The sequence below is a fragment of the Streptopelia decaocto genome (assembly GCF_964273445.1).
Source record: "Streptopelia decaocto genome assembly, chromosome: 5".
NCBI lineage: Eukaryota > Metazoa > Chordata > Aves > Columbiformes > Columbidae > Streptopelia > Streptopelia decaocto.
Window position 1 is genome coordinate 32650043 of NC_138659.1, and position 27271 is coordinate 32677313.

The 27271-nt window shown below is 38.7% G+C and overlaps 1 protein-coding gene across 2 annotated transcripts in view; it reads right to left on the reverse strand.

Annotated features, from left to right (window-relative positions):
* Positions 1–23740: 23740 nt before the first annotated feature.
* BRINP3 (BMP/retinoic acid inducible neural specific 3) overlaps positions 23741–27271 on the reverse strand; it is a gene marked incomplete at both ends in the record, with an annotated part of 210890 nt that continues 207359 nt past the window's right edge. For both annotated transcript variants that reach the window (XM_082053365.1, XM_082053366.1), the window contains one exon: positions 23741–24857. In XM_082053365.1, the coding sequence (XP_081909491.1) occupies positions 23741–24857 (1117 nt within the window). The remainder of the gene's footprint in view (positions 24858–27271) is intronic.

A 27271-nucleotide genomic window follows, 5' to 3' on the forward strand; every position in this document is an offset into this window, starting at 1 on the left:
GCTGAAGCAATAAAATGTCAATTAGTTGTCAGTTACACAGCACTTATAAACCAAGTAGCCAAACCAGCTCTAAACATTGGATAACTGAAAGTGTTCTTCATGTAAATTATTCCTACATATTTTTTTTTCACATGTTAAGGATAGGGACACCTTATTTTTAAGAAGAGACTGTATGCCCTTTCAATTTGAATAAACGTGTCTGTTGTGGCTGCTAGAAGGAAACTACCAACCTCCATTCAGGTTATCTGTATCTTTAATCTTTTCTTGCTATAAGTATGAAGTTAAAATAGTGAAACATACACAGTAGTCCTCCCTAAATAAGAATTGTCAACCATCTCGCTACTCTTTATATATACAGGTAGTGGCATTCTTTACAACACTTCAAAGCACTGACTTGCGATTTATACCCAATCACCATCGTTCAGCAGAAGCCTTCTCTTGATTTCCCAGTGCATCAATGTACTATAGCATTAGTCAAATTATTCTTGAGGACAGGAACACTACGTTACGTTATTGTCTGTGTTGCTTAATAGCTATATTAGTTCTCAAAAACTTACAACTCAAAATTTTCTTCCTTCTCTGAGTCTGTGCAACCAGTTTGGTTCTGGTTGTAGTTGTACCAATAATGACAAAAAATAAAATTTTACTGGTGTCACCATGGTAGTGCCTAAGGAAAGTGTTGGTTCCATTTCCAGTGCTGGATTACTCTAGCCTTGTTTAAAGTTGGACAATAATTTTGAGAGTGGATTCTTATTTCTGTTGGGAGCTGAGCCTTCGTGCTGCCCATAGCACTGGGGAAAGACATGTTTTTAACCACTACGTGGGGAAATCCATCTTGGAATCACTGCAATCAATAGCTAGCACTGTATTGTATCTGCAGCAAAACTTTGTTTTTGGATTTTGTGAGGCCTTTTAAATATTCATCTAACTTTACTTTGCTAACCAAACACTGAATGTGCAAGCACAGTTTTTCACCAGGCATGTCAAGCTTCCCTTGTGTAGTTAGGAAGCATTTCTTATGAACAATTTTTAATTAGAGAAAGTTCAATAATTAATTTAGTGAGAGCTACCTAAGTTATTTCGAAGTCCTTAGAGGGACTATGAGATCATTAATTCTCTGTAACTTTCTTCTGCATATTCACTCTGAAAAGAAAACAATGGTCTTTATAACAAACTTCCAAGGGAAAGGAAATTATCCACTTTTCCTGTCCATTATGAAGAAAGTTGAAACATATGGCTTCAACCATAATATTTTATTGCTACAATTTGATATTAAAAACACGTTCTTTTAGCTAATGCAAGAGTTGTGAAGCACCGGAATAAATTGTATGGCAGGGCGGAGGAGGTTCAGTTGCTGAAGTTCTGTGAGAACAAAGCAGGCCACTATCTGCCAGGAACTGCATTTGGATGGTTAGTGCTGCCTTGCTGTAAGAAAATGGACTAAATGGTGTTCCAGCCAGCCCCATTTTCTGTGATTCTGTATGTGCTAGTCATTTTTTATGATATTGTACAGTGCACAAAAAATGTACAAGCAAGGAGACAAGAGACAAGGAGCCAAAAAAATAATTGTTTATCCCTTGATGCATTTCAGTAGAACAGCGATATGCTCTGTTTGCAATTTCAAACTCAATGGAAGAGTTAATACATGTTCTCTTGTTGATTTTGGATAATCCTTAACCCTCATGAGAGATAAGTCTCAATATATTTTTCAGGGGGCCGAAGGGAGCGTAGGGCATGTTACACTGGTCTTGGTTTAACATAGCGTGAGGAGCTGTGTATACTTAGAGCTTTTGAATAATCAAATGATATTTAAAACTTTCAAACTACCAAATCTTTCTTTCTCACCATATGATTTTGTGTCTTTCATACTTAGCTGTCAATATTTTTCCTCTATCAAGCGTTTTCGTGTGTATGATGAGATCTGATGGGAGTTTCTGTTCCCACAAAGGGGAGATAACTTGGAAGCTTGTTGGTTCTTGGAGGATTGCAGTAACCCAAATTTTAAAATACTGCACTGTACTGGTTTTATGCTTCTTAATGTTTCGTGGTTTTCATTCCAGCTCTGTTGAAACAGTTCATTCACTTGGGTTTTAGGGCATTCTTTGGTTATTGTTAAAATTTATTAGCCTTCCCTCATCAAACAGTGATAACATTGTTACTTGTGAGAGTTAGAATTTATAAGCAGTTCTGGAAGAGGCATTTATTGCCTTACGGGCTGCAAACTAGGGTGGCACTATATCGTATCTGAGTATTCTATGAGTTCTTATGGCCAGATTGTAGTATCAGTAGCAACATCATAAATGTAAGGAAATGCTACTGGCCTTTTGCTAATTCTGAGTGTGAAGCTCTTTTAGGACTGAGCTGAATTCCAGTTTAGGTCGTATGTACAGTTGCCATTGAGTGAGGAACACACAGACCATCTTCTCCTTCCTCATTGGACGCTGAAACTTAATAAGTGTCAAATGCTGATTTATTGATTTAATTTCTGAGTCTTCCATGTGATAGAGGTGCTTTTCAACAAATTATTCATTAGATCCTTTTATCTGTTGTATATACGAAAAGAGAAACAAATCTGTGTCCTGTGAGGACTCAGAGGAAAAGTTCTTGAATGACTATTTAACACACTAGTAAGTTCTAAATATATTTTGAGCCAATGTCTGTCTTCTATTGTATTTTTTTTCTACTGATCGTTTGTAGGCTTAGTATTTCATCCCACCCTGATTAATGGAAATAGCAAGGGAAACTGTCTTCTAGATGTAGTAACATTGCCACTCCTAAAATTATTTTTCTGTTTATATATAATTTGTCAAATTTTGTTAAGATATATTGAGAAAAATACATCAGACAATCTTACAGTTACATATAATGCTCAATGTGGGCCATAAGTAATGAGTGAATTGTTCTGTGGTTTGAATACTGTTCTTTATCAATGAGCAAATATCTGAGCCTACTCCTAATCCTGCTCAGATTCCTGTTAAAATGAATCTGAGACAGAGAACTTAATTTACAGAGCGTTCATAAATGTCAATGTCTTGAACCGAGGTTGTTAGTATAATAATTGCACAGAGCCTTAGAAAAAACATACACTAAAATTCCACAGATAGAAAAAAAAAAAAAAAAAGCCTAAACCAACCAAACAAAAGCAACCCAACCAACCAAAACTTTCAAATAAAAGTTTTCATGAGTTATTTCCAAAAGGCTTTCTACTCTATAAGAATGTCAGCACTTAAAATAGTTACTTCTGACAGACACCCTGAGATTATCAGGTAGAAAATATGAGGCCCAAAGTTGTTCCTCTAGAAGTACATGGTCTTGAAAGGAAACCCTGATGTAGATTTGGTCCTTAGTAAAGGTTTCAGTGTCCATGAAAATGTTCCACACAAAATAATCCTCTTAATCCTCCTGTGTGCATTCTGCAAGCTCCCCATCAGTCATTAGCACGCCGGACTTTGGCTTCTTTTCCATATACCTTTGTAGGAGAAATTATTTTAAGTAAGAATATAGTGCCTCTGTACGTATTCTAACAGCTTCAAGTGGTAAGACTCTAGTACTCTCTGAATGCACTTTTCATATTACATCAAATAATTTCACTGCCTTTTTATTTCAATATAAACAGCTGAGAAAGGAATAATTTTGCACTGTTTGTACTGTTTATAGGCCCCGAGCAATGAGATGCTGAGAGACTTTAATTCTTTGTGACTTCTCTAGAAGTACACAGGACCTCAAAGAATAAAGCTCTAAATAGTTTAAGAAATACACACTTTTCTAATCTTGATAGGTAGTTTTCATTATGGATCAATAAGAAATTGCAGAGAAGTTCTTACATTTCCAATTCGTTTGGCTCTCGCCTTTGTGGCAACTTTACAATGAGCTGTGTTGAATTACTGAGAACTGACAGCTGATGGAACTAAATTACACAGTGATAGTCTTAGTATGCTGCTCACAGGAAACATATACATATATTTTGCTATGACAAGGTGCAAAAGGCGCTGTGCTGGAAAAACATGGCAGTGTTTCTGCCACTCAGCCATTCATTTGAACTCCTATAGCTGCTTTGTTACTAAACAATGAATGAATCAATGAGGAGCCCTCCTGCTAGCTGGCTTTGCAGGAGAGCAGAGAGACTCAAATATGTTTAACAGTTCAGAAAAAAAGAGTTAATCAGATACTTTCTTGGTTGTTGGCAAGTGACAGCTCCGTATTGACAAAATCACAATCAAGCATCAGGCAAACAATCATTGCATTGCCGTGTTCACAATGGAAGAAATTACCAAGTAATAACAGCATTATCGGCATCAGTGTTAGAAAGCTTCATCACTGTTATATACAGCCAGATTATAGTGGCTTGACGAGTGTAAAAGAGCCTTAGGAAAGAAAGGCAGCAGGCGCCTGTGCACTGTTTGAAGAACAGAGCACAAGTCCATCATTCTCCCTGAGGCGAATATAAAGCTCATGGGGTCCAGGCTCTTGCAATCACCGTCATGAACTTGCCCATGTCCAGCAGTTTTGAGTAACTTTCAGTCTCTCCAATAGATTTTGATGCTAGATGGAGGCTTCAAATATTCCAGGACCTCAAGAGGAGCTCAGGTGGAGAGGTCTTTCCACAATGACACAAATGCACCAGTCACCAGGGCCAGTAATTTCTTTTAGGCTGAATTGGCAGCAAATTTGTGTTCTCCTGCTGGTAGTACAGTACAGGAGCAATATTCCTCTTTTCTACCTGGTTGCAAAAGAGAATAAAAAGGGACTTTTTTTTGTTTGGTTTCTGTTTTTCCTCAGAATCAAAGTTGTTACCCTCCTGCCCAATTCCTCCTGCTGGTCTGTAATCCAAATTAGAGAAGCAACATTTTTCTCATAGTATTTTAATAGTGCAAAATGGGTCAATTACGTATGCCTCTGGACTTCCTGGAAATGAAGCAGACATTAATTCAGAGAGATTAATTGTAACATTACCTCTGGCACGATTGCAGGTACTCCAGCTCTTTATTGATTTGAGTTTGGCATTGACACCTACATTTCCTTGCAGGTGATGATGTAGTGCCTGGTGAGAGAATAAGAAAGATCTTGTTACTACAAGAACAAGAAGTTACTGAGGTGAATGTACAGAAGACACAGACACTCTCTTAAATCTTCCCATGTAAGCGAGATCTGTCAGAGTTGGTATCATTCACCAAGGCTGGTCATAAGGTTTTTCAGCAGAAAATTCAATTTCATTGAAAGCTAAATGTGTCATGGAGTTGTGTATATTTTCACAGCCTTTCTCACTGAAAGTTTTATGAGGTCCAGGTAAATCCACTGGTTGAAGGGAAATTAAAATGAAAACCAAACCTCCTTGGGCTAAAAGTAAATATTTACAAAATTATGTTTTTTTGAAAGCCTTTTAAGGTTTGAAATTTTCAACAAAGTAGAATGCAAAAAAAAAAAAAAAAGCAAAAAACAAACAAACAAAAAAATCACGAAACTGTATTTCTGGTCTCTGTTAACCATCCCTGTTATTCACATATCTGTTGAATAGCATCTTCCTGCTACTTTTGAGAAGTGAAAGTAAGAAGTAATAGAGATGATTTTATGTCAAACATTCAAGGAAGAAAAAAATGCCAGGAAGAAGAGAGGAGGAGAAATTGGACATTTACTTAAAGGAAGAGGAGTAGAACAGCTGTGTAAGACTGAGGTGGATACTGCACCTCAGCTGAAGGCTAATGCAGTCTACTTCATAGAATGACAGAATGTTTGGGTTGGAAGGGACCTGAAAGCTCATCTAGTTCAACCCCCCTGCAATGGGCAGGGACACCTTCCACGAGAAGGCCCCATCCAACCTGGCCTTCAACACTCCCAGGAATGGGGCCTCCACAGCTTCTCTGGGCAGCCTGTTCCAGGGCCTCACCACCCTCACGGGGAAGAATTTCTTCATTATATCTACTCTACATCTATCCTCTTTCAGCTTAAAGCCATTGTCCTGTCACTACATGCCCTTGTAAAAAGTCCCTCTCCAACTTTCTTGCAGGCCTCCTTTAGGTACTGGAAAGCTACTCTAAGGTTTCCCTGGTGCCTTTTCTTCTCTAGGCTGGACAACCCCAACTCTCTCGGCCTTTCCTCATAGAAGAAGTGCTCCATCCCTCTAATCACCTCCGTGGCCTCCTCTGGACTCCCTCCAACAGGTCCATGTCCTTCTAATGTTGGGGATCTCAAAGCTGAACACTGTTCCCTAGATGGGCCCTCATGAGAGTGGAATGGAGGGCAGAATCACCTCCCTCAACTTTCTGGTCACGCTGTTTTTGAGGCACCCCAACATATGATTGGCAAGATTTAACAATGAATCCAGGGAAATGGAAAAGCTCTAGAGGTGCCTGAAAGTTAATGGTGCAGCATTGTAGTAAAGCCCAAATTAAATTCTCAGTTCTCATTTCAAGAACACATTAAAACTAAAACACTGCAGGTTAAGGCTGTCTCATGCTGCTCGGTGCATCACTCCTCCTGAGTTTGCTTTTTTTTGTTTTTTCTGCCAAGGAATGATAAGATGTTGTGGTTTTTTTCCTGCTCATACTGCTAACTGAAATTTTTCTTAGGAGAAAGACAAAGAATATAGTTCTGAGTGATGGAAAATATGAAGTAGGTGTAGGAACTTCAATGCAAATAATGAGGAAACTTGTATATAGAAGAATATGTCCAATTATTTTCTATAAGTCCCTGAAATCATGGACAGAAAAAATAAAATAGTTTTTTTTTTTTAAATCCACACCACTGAAAAACCAAACAACTCACAGTTTCTCAAGCTCCTGTTTTTTGCAAGATTCTCTTTGATTTTCAAGATCGACTTTTATTGCTAGACTTCTCTGCAGAAATGTTTTCTTTCCTTTGACCCATCTAATTTAGAGTTCCACTTAGGGTAGTTAGAAAACCCAAAAATTTGTGATTATTCATTTCTGAAAGCAGCTAATGTCAAAGTTTCCCCACACAATCCAGATCCTTGAGGACAGGATTTGCGAAGAGGTGCTTGCAGCCAACAACATTAATATTTTTCCATTGAATGTTGCAGAAGTTAAATATTTAAAGTTCTTTCTTCCTTCATGCAAGAAGTACACATAGAAAACTGGAAACTTCCAACAAATTAAAATAAAACCTTATTACAACTCAACTGATTTGAGTAACAACAACATTTTTATAACATCAATCTCTCAAGATATCAAAAAATGCATGTAGTTTACTGTTCTATCTCAGATATTTAATCACACGTTCTTTAGTAGTGTCTCAAGACAATAGTATTAACTCAAATCAGAAGACAGAACAATAAACCTGTCTTGAACCTTCTAGGGAATGAAAAAAAGAAAGTGAAGAGTAGAAATAAAAGTAACTTACAATGATTAATAAGATTCTTGGCATAAATATAGTATGCAATTCTTTATAACAAACCACTCATTAAAATGTATCACATAATTACCTTTGATATAAAAGCTCTTACTCATTCTACAGATATAATATCTCATACTTTATTTTTGTGTAGCATAAAGTAAGGACAAACGTATCATAGGCAAGGATGATACAATTTTTTTAGTGCCATGCTCATTGCTGCTATGAAAAATCTCACCTGAAACAGTTGTGCTTATACAGTCATTGAGTTTGTACTATTCATTAACATTGATACAAGAATCTTTTAAGTCATTTAAGTGAGTATGCTGCAGCCACACAGATGTATAAACTCAGTATTTCTCTCTTCCTCCCAACTTGCAATAAAAAGTTTAATCCAGCTAAATTACTAGCAGCAAAGATTTCATAAATCATTTTTTTAGAGGCATCCAGATCTCCCTGTGTGCTGAGAGGAGTCTGTGCTCAGGCTGCTCCTGTTCACTGCAACAGCTTAATAGAATTTGCTGTTTACAGCCTCACCTGAAACTTCTTGCCACTGAAAGAAAAGCCTTTTAAAGTCTTAAAACATCCATAATACCACATAGAACATATTCTTTTCATATCCATTGCGATAAAAAATACTAGTTGCCAACCACCAGCTACTTAGTATTTTCAGGACTGGAAAGTCCTATTGACTAATACACTGTATTGAGTTTTAAAAAATTCCAGCAATTATTACCTTATTTTTTTCATCTTGCGAGCACTGAATATATCTAACAGGAATAATTGTAAATAAAGCACACTATTGTTCTGGAAGACCTAGCTGAGTTTAGCTTCTGTCTTATGTACCATCAAGGAGTTTTGATTTCAGGAGAATTTCTCTTGGTCTTATATCAGCTGATAAGTAGTATATAGCTCCTCTCCTTTGAGCAGCCTAAAACTGTATGTATAACTTCAGACTGGCCCTTATCTATAAGGGTAAAATTTCATTGGCAAGGATATGAGGATGGCAAATCCTGAACTGTAAAGGAGAGGGATGGGAGATTTGTTCTCACCAGCTGGTCACAGAGGAAGGTTGTTTTCTTGGGAACAAGAACAAAATCCCCATTTTACAGCAGAGCTGAAAAGGTGGCCACAAAATAAACAGTGCTGCTAACAGGAGTTGTCACCATATTTAAGGCTGATGAGTAGTAATTAATGTAGATTCTTTCAAGCAAGACTTTCAGGCTCAAGTGGTGCTTAGTGATTGATAGAGGAAGAGGAAAGAGAGAGAGACACTCTCACTCTGAATTTGAATTTACTCCCTGTGAAAGTCTGAAAGTGATGGTGAACGGGTCTCACAGCTTTCAGCAGCAATGAAGGGGTGACTCTTTTGTGTATTTTCTCAAATTGCAGGATGCTTTAAACACAAGAGCGTTTGCAATTAGAAGTGAACCTAACACATTCTTTCTTTCTCACACACCTTCAGGTCTGAGAGTAATTTAGAACCTGATGGAAACTTCCAGTTCTTTGGCTCATTTCTCAGTATTCATCGTCCTCATAAGTTCCCTGCAGGGCTTTATGAGTTAAAAATATGCTCATCTGAGAATGAATGACTGAGAAAAAGTTGACATGGGTGACAATGATTGAAAAGTACTAATTTAATACCTTCCATCTACCTCAAGTGCCAACTACCTGGAGAAATATATCTTAATAAGATGTAAGGTGTAAGATGTAAGACACAGGATATGGTAGGTATATTTTATGTATGAGAACTATACATCTTCTATCTTTTGTAATTTGCAAATTATGTAATTCTCAAATTTTAGATGGAGGAGCCCTGTGTAAGGCTGTGGCGCATTGTTTTCAAACAATCTGTCATGCTGCAGAAATGTTTGCAAGCACAATGCAAAAGACCACATATGCCTTTATTACTGGTTGTAGTGTTGATCCTTTCAACTTATGGATACTATAATTATAACAATCTAAAAAGGAAAAAAACATTATATATATTACATTACAGGTGGACTTTACAGTCTTGATACGTGAATGTATGTATCACATAGGTGGTTAAAACATAGTCTCACTGATGTCAGGGAGGTAACACCTGAGCTCTGCCCAGATTCTTATTTAGCTCTTGTCAAGCTACAGCTATTCTGAGTATAACTTCTTACCCATTCTCATAATACTTAAAACTAATCCAAATGTATTGCTTCACCATACAGTTCAGCTGGATGAAAAGTGCACAGGTGTGTCCTGCCTCAGATTCTTTGGACTTTTATCAATCTGGAAGATGAAAACCGTGTCTCATGAGGAAGTTCTGCATGGGCTACAGAGTTATTTTATGTGATTCACCCTTCGCTTTGCTCAGACACACATTTCCTGTCACAAAATACTTTCACGCTGAACTGTCATACATTGCAGTAAATAGTAGCCATGTCTGTGCCATCTATAGGCTATGTGTGATTAGACACTAAGATTTAAGGAAAAATTACTGGGATTAAGTTTTCTCACAAAGTGACCTACTGGTGAATTATCCCTTGATTTAGTGAACAAAGATAATCCCAGTTCTCTGTTATCTGTGTTGAAGTCAGACAGCATATTTCCTCATTTTAAAACTCTTTGAGTACCATTATTTATTGCCAATTAAAAAGAGAGATGGATACTACAAAAAAAAAGGATAAATTAAAACAGCACTTTCCAGCCCCCTTCACCTCCCCCTTGTTCCCAGGTTTGACGTCACTCCTTCATTCCTGGCTCCTGCATCTCCTCCCTACTGGAGTGCTGAAAGGGGAGTGAGGGACGGGAGGTTGCAGTCAATGCATGCCGTCTCCCCTCTGCAGCGCTTTCCTCCTACCATTTTTCCTCTGCTTCAATGTGCGTCCTGTCCATGGGCTACAGACCTTTGGGGTAAACCTGTGCTGGTGTGGGGTCCTCTGGGGTATACATCTGCCCCACTGTGATCCTTCCATGCCTGGAGCACCTCTTCCTCCTCCTTCTAGTCTCACCTGGGTGTAGGCAAGTGGAGGGTCCTGCACCTGGGAAGGAACAACCCCCGTCACCAGCACAGGTTGGGGTGACCTGCTGGAAAGCAGCTCTGCAGAGAAGGACCTGGGAGTTCTGGGGGACAACAGGGTGACCATGAGTCACCAATGTGTCCCTGTGGCCAAGAGGCCAATGGTACCTGGGGTGCATGAGGAACAGTGTGAGCAGCAGGTCAGGGAGGTTGTTCCTCCCCCTCTGCTCTGCCCTGGGGAGGCCCCATCTGCAGTTCTGGGTCCAGTTCTGGGCTCCCCAGTTGAAGAAGGACAAGGAATCACTGGAGAGAGTCCAGGGAGGGACACAAAGATGCTGAGGGGTCTGGAGCATCTTTGTGCTGAGGAGACACTGAGAGAGCTGGGGCTGTTGAGCTGGAGAAGAGAAGCTGAGAGGGATGTGATCAATGGATCAATAGCTCAGGGTGGGTGTCAGAGGATGGACCAGACTCTGTTCAGTGGTGCCCAGTGCCAAGGTGAGGGGCAACGGGCACAGACTGAAACACAGGAGGCTGCATCTGAACATGAGCAGAAACTTGTTTGCTGGGAGGTGCCAGAGCCTGGCCCAGGCTGCCCAGAGTGGGTGTGGAGTCTCCTTTTCTGAGACATTCAAACCCCCTGGACCCACCTGTGTGATCTGCTCTGTGACCCTGTGTGAGCAGGGGGGTTGCACTGGGGATCTACAGAGGTCCCGAAACCCAAACAGCCTGGGATTCTGGGATTCTTCCTCACACTTTCTTCCTCACTTCCAGTTTATTTTCAAAACAGTAGTATTTTAGAGTTTCATTAACAAATGAAATATTTTTGCTGTGCGGTGTAGATTAGATGCTCCATTGATATAATTAATTATATTTAAAGTTCTGTCTTAATTAGCACAAAGTATACACTAACTGAGACAAAAAGCATTGGATATGTTGAATGAAGAGTTTACTCTTCTCCAAAACCAGTATCTTCTTCTCAAGGACTCAAGAACATTATAGCATGTAAAAACTTTTGAATATAAAAACTGAAGTTCAAGCAAGGATAGAAATAGTTTTTTGATTAGTTGTGAGCTTTCAAGTAAAACAAAAACAAACGTAAAACCTCCAGTAATCAGAGAGATATATTAGCATAAATTACATATACTTAGCATAATTACAAAAGCGAGCAGCATTTGAACATCAGAATCAGGCTTAAAAACATGTGACTATGTTGTAAAATTGAAGACTTGGACTTTTTGGTTTTGTTTTTTCACATCGTGGAGTTTCAGCCACAGATGTCAGTTGCACTCAAAGCAAGAAGGACAGCAAGAACATTTTCATCTGCCACAGAAATGGGAGATGTTACATATCAGAAACTTTAACGGCTTTGGCAGCTTGTAAAACTTCAGATTTTTCTTTCAGCTTGAGCCTAGTACGGAACATGCCACCTGGAAGCCTATTCCTCAATATATTCCCATTATATTGCTGATTGTTTCTAGACAAGCTTAAGGACTAGAATTTTTTTGTGTTAGCACAATGAAGATTCAGTTAATGACAACTTTCCAAGACCTGGACTTTAAAACATAAATCAGGTACCACCAGACTTACAGTAAAGTCTATGATTTGGCAAAAGATCAGTATTTCCTAAATGAGTCAGTTCAGCCTGCTTGCTAACAGGAAGAATATACATTTGCTCCAGATAAATAAAAAAAAAAAAAAAAAACAAAAAAAAAAACCATAAAACAGTTAATCAAAACAGTGATTTATTTTGGGGGATTTATTTTATTTGTATTAACTGTTTGGCAAAATGTTAATTCATTCCCTTAAATAAACAGCAAGTAAAAATCACTCTCCCTCAAACCACAAATTAGCCAAAGCATTCATAGATCACTCTTGATCACTCTTGATAATAGGCTTTTTCCGTGGAGTCCATTTCACCCAGTGTGCAAAGTGCAGCTCCTCACTCTCAGCTTAATGCATTTAATAAAACTTAATGAAACATTTGTAAACTTAATGAAGCACTCTGGAAATGAAAACAAAGGCAAGCCAATATCATTCTAAATGGAAACCAGGCCATCACACTAGTACCGCTGGAGTGCCTGAAATTGTGCTAAGCTTTTGGTGTGTCCTCGGGGGTTAATAGGGTAGACCAGAATATCATAGAAAATCCTGGTACAATAAATAATTTTTATTTTTATTAGCATGTCCAAAAGCTTCAGTCAGATACAGGTTTTTACATTGCACTGTGCATTCTTACTGATTTCCTGTGCAAGCAGGAAAGGTAACTCTGTAATAAGGTATTGCCATTGGTTGTATTGTTGAGTTTGTAAAGCCTTAGCACTGAGCCTCATTAGGCTTTCTCTGTCTGAACTTTTCTTGACTTGCTGGCAGCATCTTTGATTTTACTCTGTTTAGCTGTAACAATTTTTTCTTTTTTTTTTTTTTTTTTTTTTTCCTGGAAACTGGATAGCTATGGATAATTTGTTTTTCTTTTCTTATGCTTATGGTACAACCAGAGTTTTTATATAGATAGAATTAAGAAAGAGTTGGTTTGTGTAGCAAAACACAACTTGAACATAATGATGTAGCATGGAAAACTACGGACTCAGTGTGACGGCGGAACCCTAGAGACACAGGGACACAGGCTGCAGGGTATAGGAACACAGCACAGGATAATAAGAGACAAGGCACAGGCTTGGCACTGAACAAGTAACCTATAGTCAATTAAAAAAATGACCTCGGGTTTGACAAAATTATTTTAGAGGTAACAAAGGGAACAAACCCCAAATATCTAACCTATACAAAACGCACCATGTGCAGTGAACTCACATATAGTGTGAACTTTCACACCAGTGAAGGAAGAGCAAGGTGTAGAAGCTTGTTAGAAAACATTTGAAAATATCAAGCATATCCCTGAGATGGGGGTGGTGGAAAATCACACCCTATTCTTCCCAGTAAAGGAACTGAGATGCTGATATCTTTCTCTATGTGCATTTGCCTGAAGCCAAATAATATGTTTAGCTATTATTATTATGGTTGTTATTACTACTTTCTAGTGTGTAGGAGTATTTTACTCTTGCCTTTTTTGTTTTTATTCTAATAATTTGACCTGAACCAATATTAATTCTTTGATTATTCTGTTAAGGTTTTATATATGCTGATAAAAATAATTTGTTTTACATGAAATATTTGTCTGGAGAAGCCGTATTTTTAGCACAATTTTTTTTCTGATGTTAGGAGAAATAATATAAAGATCTGTATTTGTATCCATGTTTGTGTGTGTTTCTTTACAACACCAAGGCCTTCAAGACACATGTGTAAAGACGGAGTGCTGATTCTTTGGAAGACAGATTCATAATGATGTTGACTGACTCCTTGAAGAGTTGGAAGTCGGTTTTCCTAAAAGTCAGGCTCCTGACTTAAGTTTTCATCCATCCCACATCCCTCAGGACTGTGAACTCCATGAACGTGTGATCACTACAGCCCAGGCTGCTTCCAATCTTGATGTCACCAACCAGCTCGCTTGGGTGACCAACACATCCAGTATCGCATTCCCCCATGATATGCTCCACCAGACACTTGCTACAACCCATCATCTGAATGACCATCTAGCACTGGAACAGGCTCCCCAGGGAGCTGTCAAGGACCCAAGCTGACAGTGTTCAAGAAGAGACTGGACAATGTCCTCAGACACACGGGGTGACCTGTGGGGTGTCCTGTGCAGGGACAGGAGCTGGACTTGGTGAACCTTGTGGGTTCCTTCCAACTCAGGACATTCTGTGATTCTATGATCTCCCCTGAGCAGCAATGTCAGGGTCAGTGTCTCTGGGATACTCAGAACAGCCCAAGGGGTTGCTCCAGGAGCAGCATCCTGTGCTGTTTCATCTGAAATGGTCACCAGCTTTCCTGGCAGAACACCAGCATAGACCTCACTATCTCAAAGCAGCTGAAGCAGCACATCTTTGTGGGTAGCCCTTATTTGAAGCACTCCAGGTCACTGTGCTCCCTAATTGCCATTTAAATACTGATTAGGAGCCAGGCACAGGTGCTTCCCCACCAGCAGATCCTTTCTTGCAGGACTATGAACCCCACCAAAGACCTTCCCAGTGAGGTTCAGTCACCCAATGAGTGTCATTGCTGCTTTCCTGGTAAATGGAAGCTGGGCACAGATGCTTTCCACTGTGTCTAATTCACTGTAAATGCAGTATTGCATAGTCATATAGGGAAATGTGAATTTCTGATACTTTGATACTTTTTTTAAGGAGAAATAAGACCTCATTCTTACCCTAGTGTCAGTCTTCTTAAGATGAAGAGGCTTCATTCGTAGCATTTTGCCTGTTCTCTAGTTGCCTCCTGCCTGTTGGCATAGACATTGGAGAAGCAGATATCCAGGACCTGATACTTATTTGTGCATTTTCAGATTCAAGTTTTGGAGTAACCTGTAAAATTGTTTGAGCAGAAAGGTTTTTCATTGCTGTGAATGTGCAATAAGCTCTTGAACAAGAAGAAGTGGGACTGTAGCAGCGTAGCTTGCACGTATGGACGCTTGATCCCATATTTTACAAAAACAGGCCTCATTTGCACTGGGTAAGATATAAAAACTGCCTATTCACAGGTTTATCCAGGTCTAACAGGCTCATTTCATGTCATCAAATTTATCCTCATACTTCCTGATTTGGATGTGCATCACCTGAAGCGTGCCTGGTTGAGACTAGTGATTTATGAGGCAGGTTTTGCTCCCTGAGCTTAATTTGATTAAGGGATATTTCCCAGAACTTACCAGGGGAAACCAGGTTATAAAGTCAAACATCATATTTCCTAAGGAGATTTTACATTTTCTCCTAATGTTTTAAAAATATTTCCGTAAGGCCTGATTCTGCAGTAGTCTTTGCATTAAGCTACATCAAACCTTGCTGAGTTTCAGTGAATTGACTAAGGAAGCTTCCTGCATGATTATGCATAGCTGAATGTGGCCCTCAATGACTTCTTGTGACCTTTTTTTTATAACTGCTTTTAAAATTAGTCTTCTCCTCTCCTCTCCTCTCCTCTCCTCTCCTCTCCTCTCCTCTCCTCTCCTCTCCTCTCCTCTCCTCTCCTCTTCTCTCCTCTCCTCTCCCCCTAATCTCTCACATTTCAGAATTTCCTAGGGAATATTCTTAAGCTCAACAGAGTTAGTATAAATAACAGTCTTAGGACTTCTGCCTATTTTTGTGCGTGCCTTGATTATTCGTGCTGTCCAACATTATACATCTAATCTAGGTTAGGAACCTGGGATCTTTGGATAGTTGATGGACAGCTGACAGACAGGCTATTGAGATGTTTGAATTTCCCTTCAGAGCTTTATAGCAAATAGAAGAAGCCTATGCTTCTATCCTAAAACACGGATTTCAGATGTCTTAAGTTTTACCAGACAGATGCCTTCATGCAAGCATGGATGGCTTCAGCTATCTGAAATGTGTTACCTTATATCATTGTGATCAGAGCTTGATACAAACCAGCTTCAGCTTCTTGTGAATTGCTCATTCCTAGAGTGCTTAGGTGGAAATGACATCTATTAACCTTAAAGTCAAATAGCTGGACTTTCAGGGGGATTACTGTTCAGTGAATTGCTCTTTATATAACAGCTTTTCCCCACTTTATTAAAGACACTAGAACTTAGCTCAAAGAAAAAAGCAACTAGGTAAGTTCAATGAGTAACTCTGTGTGTGTGTGTATAAATTATTCTAATAAATAATCACATTAAAAAAAATCAAATAAATCTGGGATGAACTGAACTGATACAATTACTCCCATGTATTCTAATAAAATAATATGTCCGGGATCACATTGCTTTTCCTGAAGAAGGGAAATATTTGTCGTCAATATATTCAATTTAACCTAAGATATATTGGAAATAACACTGATATGTTCAATCTAAATCAGTTGCATTTGGTCGTTTGAAAATAAATGCTTGGTAGTTTTCCATGTCTATAAATAAATTCTGGTTGGCTACAGACCTTTATGTTTTCATTGGTCCAGATAAAATTTTTAACTAAGAATTTCCATTTTCTGTTTTGTGTTGACAATTCAGTATATTAAAACACTTAGCAACTCAGTCTTCTTCTTAAATTTATAGATCCAAATAGAAAAAGCTGTGATACTATCTGGTAACCTGCTGTGAAACAAGAACTTACATATCTAATGTTGTTAAGCTGTTTCCCTGAAGAAATGCTGATTTTAGTAGTAAAATCTTGGGTATTGGACAGCAATAGATGAATTAAATTCATAGAATGTCAGTGGAACAAAACCAGTTGTTTTTTTTTTTTTTTTTTTAATAATTTTGAGGTCACTGATACACTGACTACTGTCTAACCTATGGCATGTCTTTTAAAAACATACTTACATGCACCAAGGCCGCTATGTTAACAACATAATGATGGGATAAATTTGTTACACTGTAAGAATATGAAATGCTTTCAGCTTCTCCAAATAAAACTGGCTGACGTAATTGTATTCATTGAGCAAGATGAACATCATATATCACCCGTCATTTCTTTCTGGAAATTTTCTTAACTACATTTTTTTAGTGTGGGTGTTTTGTAGTTGTTTGTTTTTGTGTATGTGTTTTTTGGGGGCTTTTTTTGTTTGTTTGTTTGTTTAGTGGTGAGGAATTACTTACTTGGAAAATTTCTAATTATATGCAAGACATATAGTTATTTAAAATTATTTGGAAATCTAACTCATATGACAATAATTTTCTCTCAGGTTATGATGACTTAATTTTACAGGCAAAGGAGTTTTGTCCTGATACCCAACTGATACGCTGAATAACTAAAGTGGAAGTGGGAACTCAATAAAAAAAGACACATAAAAGGTCTACACATTGTTAATATTAGTTATGTTTTGTAGTTCTCTTATTAACTTTTAATACTTCAAGTTTCTTCCTTGCTGAGAGAGAGTGAGAGATGTAAGACAAAATTTTGTGTGTTCAAAATTAATTATGGTCAATTTTATTGTCTCATTCATGCTAAGAGATTGTACCTAATCCTTGTATTTCTGGTTTCCTATTGTATCTATCCTTATTGTGTCTAAATGCTTTGAGGGTGAGTTATGACCTGTGATGAGTTCCCAAAGGGACTTCAAAGATTCTTTGTTCTTCCCCCTTTTCCCACAGAAGAACAGTGTTGATTTGCACACACCTACCTTTGTTTTAATCCTCTTCTTCTCTCCCACCTTTCATGTCAGCTAAGAAATGACAAAAAAACCTTTTTTTAAAAAACGTGGAAACTCTCATGCTCTGGATCAGGCCCTCTCAAGGGGGTGTTGTTTTCAGAGCAAAACCATCTCTTCCTCCCAGGTGGTTTTACACTCTTTTGTGTTTGCTGTACATTGAAGAGGAGATCATAGCAAACATACAATAACGGGTGTAGCTGTGGTGCAGCTGTGTCCAGAGAGCAGACATTCCGCATCAGCTGTTGTTACTAGTGTTGTCATTTAGATGTATTTCTCTTTCATATATGCATATGCTGGGCTAAAATGTAACATAAAATAAGGGCAATATGTAGGCGTGATGACAAGAGACATTGATAGTTTCAGATGTATGATACCATCCAATAAATAATGTATAGGGAAGGAAAAATTTGCACCGTATCTGGGAGGTAAAACTGTTTTATTTTCATAATTCATAATAAACACCTTAATGTTGTTGCTTTGACAAGGAGAGAAAGAAATTATGACTCCTGCTCCTCCACACTCACTCACTCACTCCTAAACCAGTGTAGTCTGTGGTGTTGTGAACTTTAGCTCCTCTGTCATGTGGGTAAGTTGACATTATATACACTGTGTCCCAGTGTTGTAGGTTGCTTCGTAAGTGATATCTGTAAGCAGAGCATTCAATTACTATACTACGTCTAAAATAGATTTCTTACTTACCATATGAACACAATCACAGGCAGTGCTACAGGATCAGGGAAGAGTGGCTGCAAAGTGGAAAAGGATCTGGAGGTGTTGGCGCCAGCGGCTGAACATGAGCCAACGTGTGCCCAGGTGGCCAAGAGGCCACCAGCGTCCTGTTGTTCATCAAGAAGTGTATGGTCAGCAAGACTAGGTAAGTGATTGATCCATTGTACTCTGCACTGGGGAGGCCAAAACTCGAATCTTGGGGTCAGTTCTGGGCCCCTCATGGCAAGAAAGGCCTTGAGGTCCTGGAGTGAGTGGAGAGAAGGGACCGGAGCTGGTGAGGGGCTGGAGCACAAGTGTGATGGGAGCGGCTGAGGGACCTGGGGGTTCAGCTGGAGAACAGGAGCTGAGGGGAGACCTTCTGATCTCTGAACTGCCTGAAAGGAGCTTGGAGCCAGGGGAGGTCGGGCTCTGCTCCCCAGGAACAAGTGCCAGGAGCAGAGGAAACAGCCTCAAGTTGTGCCAGGGGAGGTTGAGGTTGGATCTGGGGAACAATTTCTTCCCCAAAGGGCTGTGGGGCATTGGAACAGGCTGCCCAGGGCAGTGCTGGAGTCACCATCCCTGGAGGGGTTGAACAGACTGAGGTTCTCAGGGACATCAGGTAGTGCCAGGGCTGGGTTATGGTTGGATTCAATGATCTTGAGGGTCACTTCCAATCGAAATGATTCTATGAAGCTGAGTGAATAGACCCAAACTCAGTCACACAGCCCTATAAACTGCCTGTGGTATTTTGATCAACTGTGTATGCCAGTAAGGACACTACTAATTGCGGTGTCAAGATGTTTCATGTCATTGATTCTGATGAAAAAAGAACCGTGGCATTTCTTGTTGCTGAGCTCCTACCACATCCAAAGTGATCTTGATCTCTTGTTTTACCTAGAATGGGACATAAGGTCTCTCTTCTGTTTATTTAAAAGCCTACACAAATGAGACCCTAGTTCCTTCCCTCTCTCCACTTTTTCCTGATGATCTTGTCAGGAGCCCCAGATGCACCATCCAGAGGAGCTAGGGGTAAGTGCAATCACAAGCTGTATTTTAGATTCTGTCATCTACGTGTCAAAGAAACAATAGCTGCTGGATCTGATCCTTCACCGTATCACATTTGCCTATTTGCTGTCACAGCTCTATTGCCAGGCAAGACTCAAAGTTCAGATGTAGCTCAGTACAGCAGTCATGTGGGTGTTGATCCCTTTTCTTCCTTGGTGATCTGCTATGTTCTGCTTTGTATCCAGAATATGTCCAAGCAAATGACCTCTGGACAGCTGTAGCACCTACCATCATGTCTCCGTCCTCTCTCCAGCTCAATCTGCTTGCTTAGCCTGGGAAAAACTGGCTGCTCTTCACTTTTGCCTCTTTATTGACTTGAAGTATCTGCTGAATAAGCACTTTCACAGAATCAAAGAATCCCAGCCTGAAGGGACCTCTGCAGATCCCCAGTGCACCCCCCTGCTCACGCAGGGTCACAGAGCAGATCACACAGGTGGGTCCAGGCGGTTTGAATGTCTCAGAGAAGGAGACTCCACACCCACTCTGGGCAGCCTGGGCCAGGCTCTGGCACCTCCCAGCAAACAAGTTTCTGCTCATGTTCAGATGCAGCCTCCTGTGTTTCAGTCTGTGCCCATTGCCCCTCACCTTGGCACTGGGCACCACTGAACAGAGTCTGGTCCATCCTCTGACACCCACCCTGAGCTATTGATCCATTGATCAGATCCCTCTCAGCTTCTCTTCTCCAGCTCAACAGCCCCAGCTCTCTCAGTGTCTCCTCAGCACAAAGATGCTCCAGACCCCTCAGCATCTTTGAGTCTCTCCCTGGACTCTCTCCAGTAATTCCTTGTCCTTCTTAAATCTGTCCTTCTTAAACTTCTTAAACTTTCACGGCAAATGCAGTCTCCATATGAATACTTTTGGAAACAAAGGCTGTTCCTCCAAATATTTGTCCAGTTATGTGGCAGCAGAAGAAACACTCTGAAATGCAACTACACCTCTCCCCACCTTCAGCAACTAGAATTTGAATACATTTTCTTTCTTCCTGTATCTTTTCAGTAAGAAATGAGAGAAATGAAAGTTTATTCATCTTCACAATATTTTTAATATAATTCAATTTAGACTCTGTATTCTGAATTGTGTCACCCAGGGGCTTATATTGCTCTGGCAAACTGAATTCTCATTTCTAGGCAGTGATAAGCTATCCTTATTACAGTTTTTTTTTCCTGCAACAGAAGTTCTAGACGTTAGTTTGGCTCCCAGCTTTTAGGTATGATCTGAACTGTATTTGCTTGGAAAACAGTATTATAAGATTTTTGTATCAGATAATTATTGCCTTCACATAAAGAGGAAGGTTACTATAATGCTTGTTCTGATTGCTGGTTTAGATTGTCATGGTATCTCTGGTGATTGCAAAGGGAAACGGACAGAAAACAAAACAAAAAACACCAGAACAGAATCAGGATCTGATGTACAGCATACACTAAATATTATCTGCCATGTCCAGCTGCATCCATAGATGCAGCCACCGTTGTTTCTTCCCCAGAATTGCATTAATATCTTATTACGAAATTTTCTTATGGATCAGGCGCTTGCCTCTTTTGACTTACTCATCTTTTTCTTACACATGCTGGAGTTCTTTTTGAGAACATAGAAAGATTTCAACTGGAAAAGTATCAAAAGGGAAATATTGTTGGCTCCTGTTTGTAACTTGAGAACCAGATAAATCGTGTGACTTTTTTCACTGCTCACTTTTTTTTTCTTTTTCTCCCCATTTATATTTAACTTTATGGAATCCAGTAAGCCAGAAATCCTCACTATTGCAAGATCCCATAGTTTCCAAAATCTGAATCTAGTTCACGACTAGTAGGCTAAGAAAATTGTATCATACTTTTAATTTGGCACAAAGATACAGCAATGAGAGGCTGGTTCCAATAGTCCAATCAAATACACTTAATGTGTTGTATAATTAATAGTTGGCTTGTGGAAACCTCTTTTGGCTTCTTCTTATTTGTACATTCTATTGTGTACAGATTTGGGTATAAAGAAGAACTTTCTATCTTGGCAGAGAAACATATTGGAAAAAAAATCAACTCAGAAAAAATAATCATTGAGGAACTGTTTAAGGAAGAAGCATGAAAGAGGGGGGGAAAATCCCTTAGATTATTTACCATGTTTTTGGTTTTTTTTTTTGCCTTTTGTTCATTTTATAACACCATTGTCTTTTGATTGTTTAGAAAGACTACACAAGGTACTGAGTAGTAAAATCAAACTATCTAATTCTACAGTTTATTATATCTGCTAAAGACATACCAAAGGAAAGGCTTGGAAATGAAAACAAGAATAGTAAGAATCTGAACTCAGAAGGTCTTACCAATGCAAGAGCAAGCCAAAATTTTGACATGCAGAAGAAGGGCTGAGTTACATAATTTAACTGCAAAAGAAAACTCTAAGTAGAAAATGACCAGGAATTCATCTAGAGGTTGATTATCAGAAAAAATATGTTAATTTTAGTTCTGAGGGTCTTCCCAATATAGGAGGTCTGAGGAATTATCTGAATGTCTGGTGGTGAAATAGTAATCTTTATAAATGTTTGGTGACATCAGGAGAGAGAGTTATCACCAAAGAAGAGATTTTCCTTGGCAGTAGGCTTCCTGTTTCTGGCCTTGTGTTTTGTTTTGACTACATATATTTACGAAGCGCTGCATTTCTTGTGCTGCTGTGGTCTGGCTAGAAACAAAGTGAGGAGTGTAACTTTATTTCAGATTAGGATACCAGAATTAAATTGCAATATAACTAAATTGAAATTAATAAAATTAAATTGAATTGAAATTAATTGAACTCTGCTTGTATTAAAATTGTATATTAATTAAATATGGTATTTTTTCTTTCTTTGCTTGGACATAAAATGGTGGTTTTATACATAAGTCTTTCCCATTTGAAAAAACAAATTGGCTTTTACATTGACACAGATTCAGACCTAACTTAAGGAGGTGCTACTGAAAGATGTGTATCAATTTCTTTCACTTTACCCTGTATTTAATAACAATGATTTCTGATAGCCCAGCTATTTATACTATTATCTTGCAAGGTGTACCAAAGCTTCCTGAGAGTCCCAGCTTCTGCCATCTTAGATGTATTTGTTTCTGCTTGAATGTGTAAAATAACCAAGAACCTAATTTTAATCCACATGAATTAATTTCATTAATTGATAATGACGTACTTATTTGCACTTTCAGCTTTATGAACGAGATTTCAATAACTGTTATCATCTGTAAAAGGGCACCAAAAGGTTATTATCTTTACTAAGGAAAAAATATCCACATACTAAACAGTTGCATTTTTAGGGAAAATTTTTTAATGACTTTGAATCTAATCAGTGTGTTTGGTATTTAAGTAACTAGTTCAAAACAGATAATTCTAGATAAATAGAACAGAGTAGAGTAGAGTAGAGTAGAGTAGAGTAGAGTAGAATAGAATAGAATAGAATAGAATAGAATAGAATAGAATAGAATAGAATAGAATAGAATAGAATAGAATAGATCTAGATAATAGAATAGAATAAATCTAGATAAATATCTAGATAATTCTAGATAAATAAACAGAAAATTCTAGATAAATTATAATGTGTGTATTTGGGAGGAGTTAATGTATACATGTGCTGAATTCTTTCTATAAATATGCAAAGCAAAGGATTATGGAGACTTTCAAAAAGCACTTTGGCTGCAAAAGGTTGTTCCTTTTGTAACGTGAGTAACATCAGTTGCAAAGACAGCCTCTGACCGAACTCCTACTGAGTCAATGCGACCTCTCATTACTGCGCATCTCACAATTCTAACCGTCCGTCCTAAAACACTCAATATTACCACTCCAGGAGTCTGCATGTCATAGTAAGCACCTTGAAAAGGGCATGCCTTCAGAAAGTCTCAGGTGTAGCAAGTAAAGCATCACTACAGTTATCACTTCAGCTCAGCATGAACATTTACATCCATGTCCTAAGAATATGGCTTTGATTTTTCTACAGTTTCTGTTAAAATCTTGAATCACTATCTTCTCTTTAACTACACCTCCTGTATTCAACACACACAAAAGTGTATCAAGGTTACTACTTTTGTGTAAGAAAAAAGAATCCCACAGCATTTCTTTTTAATAACTGTTCTGCTACAAAATTTTATTGGTATCCTTCTATGTTCCCTCTAGAGGATGTAATGCACAAAAGCATTGCCACGGAACATATAAAATTACAAATGAAATTTATTGTAAAAAGTACAATGTCTTCTAGACTGGTGTCAGTATTTATTTCATTCATAAACCAAAACTGCAGGTATAATATATTCATTGTCAGCAAGTTCATGTGTGTAAATTGCCATCCAACAGTATTGACTGATATAAGACAGATATTGAAAAGACAATTTAAATTTACTCTTCCAAACATAAACTGTTCCACAAAAGCACTGTAAAAACTCCTTCAAGGTTTTGTGTTGTGCTTCACATTTATGGTTAACTACATAATTTGGTTGTGTCATAATCCACTGTGTTTGGCAATTTGGCATTAAAGGCCTGCAAAGCAGATTGGATCCTCACCACTTCACTGGTAGACAGTTTGAGTCTATGACGGAGCAAGCAAGAGAAGAGGTCTAGACGACGTTGACCAGGTGGAGAGAGTTTATTTACACGATCCCGTATCTCTAACAACTGCAAAAGTGCTGAATCCTGTGATCCCTGAGTATAGGGGTAGTCCAGCTGCAAAATCAAGTCCCGAATTGCTTCTGGGTCAAAGTGCATGCTGTAGCCAAACACTTGAATGTTGTTGATTTTCATGTAGCCCAGATTTCTTGAGGGATCAATAAATTCCAGGGGTTCGTAGTAGATGCTCTCGTTGCCATTTGGACCATTTGACTTTATTCGACTCCTCAAATAAATGTGTACAGTTTCAAAAAATGTCTTCCACTTGTTGCCCAGAGTCAGCGTCCAGTTATAACACTGAAGGGGCAAGTCCAGTTTAGTCCGCTCCCAGTCTGGGAAATTATTTTCATTCACAGGCATAAACCAGCTCTCAGAGTGGCTGCCCCCGAAAGGGTTAACATAAACAGCAAGAACGGGCTCTAAGGTGCTGTTTTTAGTTAGGCAAATTTGAAGAGAGAGGCCCAGTATCATATGGACCAGGCTGGACTTGTACTTGTTACTCTTAAGAGTAAGGAGCATTCGCTTGCGCCAAGAAGGATCAAACCAGCTGTTGAGGCGCATGTCATTGCTGATGAAAATGGCATGGACCTCAATCCTCCGGTCTGTCTTCTGCAATAAATACTTCATTTCCATGTCCTGGAGGTCAGTCTCGAACCCAATGTAGTGCTCTGTCGATTCGGCCACCTCGGGCTTGCAAAGCCCTTGGCTCAGCATGTAGCCGACGTTGCAGCTCCCGCAGCGGGTGCGGTTGTCAGGAGCGCAGCTCAGGCACGCGGAGCCGTCCCCGACTGTGCAGGGGAGGAACCCGTGGCAGGCGACCTGGTCGTTGGGGCAGGTGCACGTGTGAGTCTCTTCGGAAAAGCTTCCCAGGAGGCCGTTCTCGTTGCAGTAGAGAAAGGACTGGATGCGGTTGAGCCAATAGTTGGAAGATCTGCAACGTGAAAATAATGTATTTTAACACAAAGAGAGACCTGCACACGATAAATACAACCTTGTTATTTTATATGGGGAAGAGGAAAATAAAGCTGGTTTTAGTAGCAGATTAAGGCACTAAAGTCAGATGACAGCATCTGCTGTCACATAAATACATGTATAAATTGCCTTTTAACAATGCAAAATCACAAAAGAAAAGATTCCTTATAAACTCATAGGCACAACGGGAACATTTGGTTCATGTATTTGTTCTCATTGCACCTCTGTCAAGGAAAACTGACAAAGAGCCGTTTTTCCCTAGTTGTCTTCAAATTAACATCTTGAAATTCTATGCAGTTGAGATTATTTTTCCTCGTACTATTTGATCGGGGAGGTGCTTTGTATGTGTCTAAGTCTGTGTAACTCTGTACCATCTACTTCATCATGAAGATTTTTGTAAGCTTGTAAGCTTTCTTGTTACTGGCTGGAACTGCTTTGATTTATAGACTGTGAGCCAAAATGCTTTCCTGGAATAGCAAACAGGACCACGCACACCAGTAAGACAGGTTCAGTCTTAATTCTTTAAAGGACTTCCAGTAGGACAATATCCCTACAGGAAGCCATGCATGAGAATGCTGTGTTTGCTTTTCATCTTTGGAGATGAAATTAAAAGATCACTTTAATGTTCTTGCCATCTCATTTTAGTTTCGCTAGAAACATCAATTTATGTCCTGCATCACACTGCTGAAACCAGCAGTTAGGGTGATGAGGCACAGTCACTGGAAGGACAATGGGAACAACAGGGCTGTATGGAAATAGTCAAGAGAAAAATTATCTTGTTTCTTTGTCTGTATTTTTCAGTTCTTAATAACCCTAGCAATGCACAGTTTCAAGAACTTGTTTTGGCTGCTGTAGAGTCAGATTTATTATTGCCACATGAATGACTGTTTATACGGTTTCTTCCCTTTTCATTAATTGTTTAAAAGACAAAAATGCAAGAGTCTCTTTTACTGCTGAATTATTTTTTTGACATATCTGAATTTGTCTTAAGCATTGAATAATTCAGAATTTTTTTTTTTTTTTTTCCTGGACTATATATATGTTAAGTAAAATGTTAAAACTAAAAATCTATGACATCTCAAAGTCTGATTCCTCAGAAACATGAAGATAAAGACTAGTAAAATTACACAATTAATTCAGTGTATACTTTGGTTACTTATTTTTTTTTCTCTTTTTTTTGGTTAGGGGAGGGAATAATTTTTGTTTGTTTGTTTGTTTGTTTTTAATACACATATTGTCTATTAGTATTTTCTAGAAGTATAAGCAAATGTTATAACATTCAGGACAAGAATACCTAAACAACTTTCTTCTCTATGGTTATTTGAAAATCAGCATTAAGCAAAAATTTTGGGGCAAGTTTATTCCTTCATTCCCTGACTAAAAATCATAATGTCTGTTCTACAAGCAAGGTCAATGTCACAGTATAAAAGTCACTCCAAAACTGAGTAGAACATTAAAGCTGTTGCTCTCCCAGGTGGAATGGGAAGTTCCTGTGTACTTTCTCTTTTTTAGGAGTAGTTACATTTATACAGTCCTAAAATTACATTCGGCCCTTTGAAGGCAACCGCAAGGCTGATGTGACCTCCAGTGAAATGAGTTTGACGCCCCTCCGTTAGAGCTTTGGATTATGCAATTTGCTTCACAATAGCCTTCATAAAGTTTTCACTTTATTTTGATTTGTCACCTTGGACACATAACGAGGCAGATTTCAATAACATGTAATTTGCTTTTTAATCTCCAAGTTTTCTGCTTGTACTGTTACTACCAGCTGGTACCACATGACTGCTGTGTCAACCTTAAGTGTGTTCAACAGCTGATATTAATCAGGTTTGTAAATGTGAATTTTAGCATCCTCTTCCACTTGTCTTGTGAACAGAAGTCCATGCCTTTGAGAAGTTTTGTCATCTATTAGGAGCACATTTCCAGAAAACCTCATTTTGAGTAGACCAACTCTGATCTTACAGTTGTGGTTTTGAATTAATCTTAGTAGAGGATAAATATTTGAAGACTTTCTGTAAAGATTTTTCATGTATCACAAAATGTCATCCGTAAAGATTAAATCTGCTTGGCTCACTCAGACAAAACATCAACTGTGTTCATAGCATAAAGGATATGTTTGCATGATGTATTCCAGTCAGAAGAAAGCTAATGGTACCTGAGCTCCAAAGTGGAAGAGATTCACATGACTACGTTAGTATTTCAGCAGAGATTACTAGCCTGGATTTGATATTGTGCTAGTACAGAAAAGAAGTTTCTGTACAGTTTGAAGGTTAAGCTCAGGCACAGATGGCTATGAATTTTTTGAGTTTATTTTTAGATATTTTCTGATAGGTTTTAGCAGTGAATATTTGAATATTTCTTTACCGATGTGTA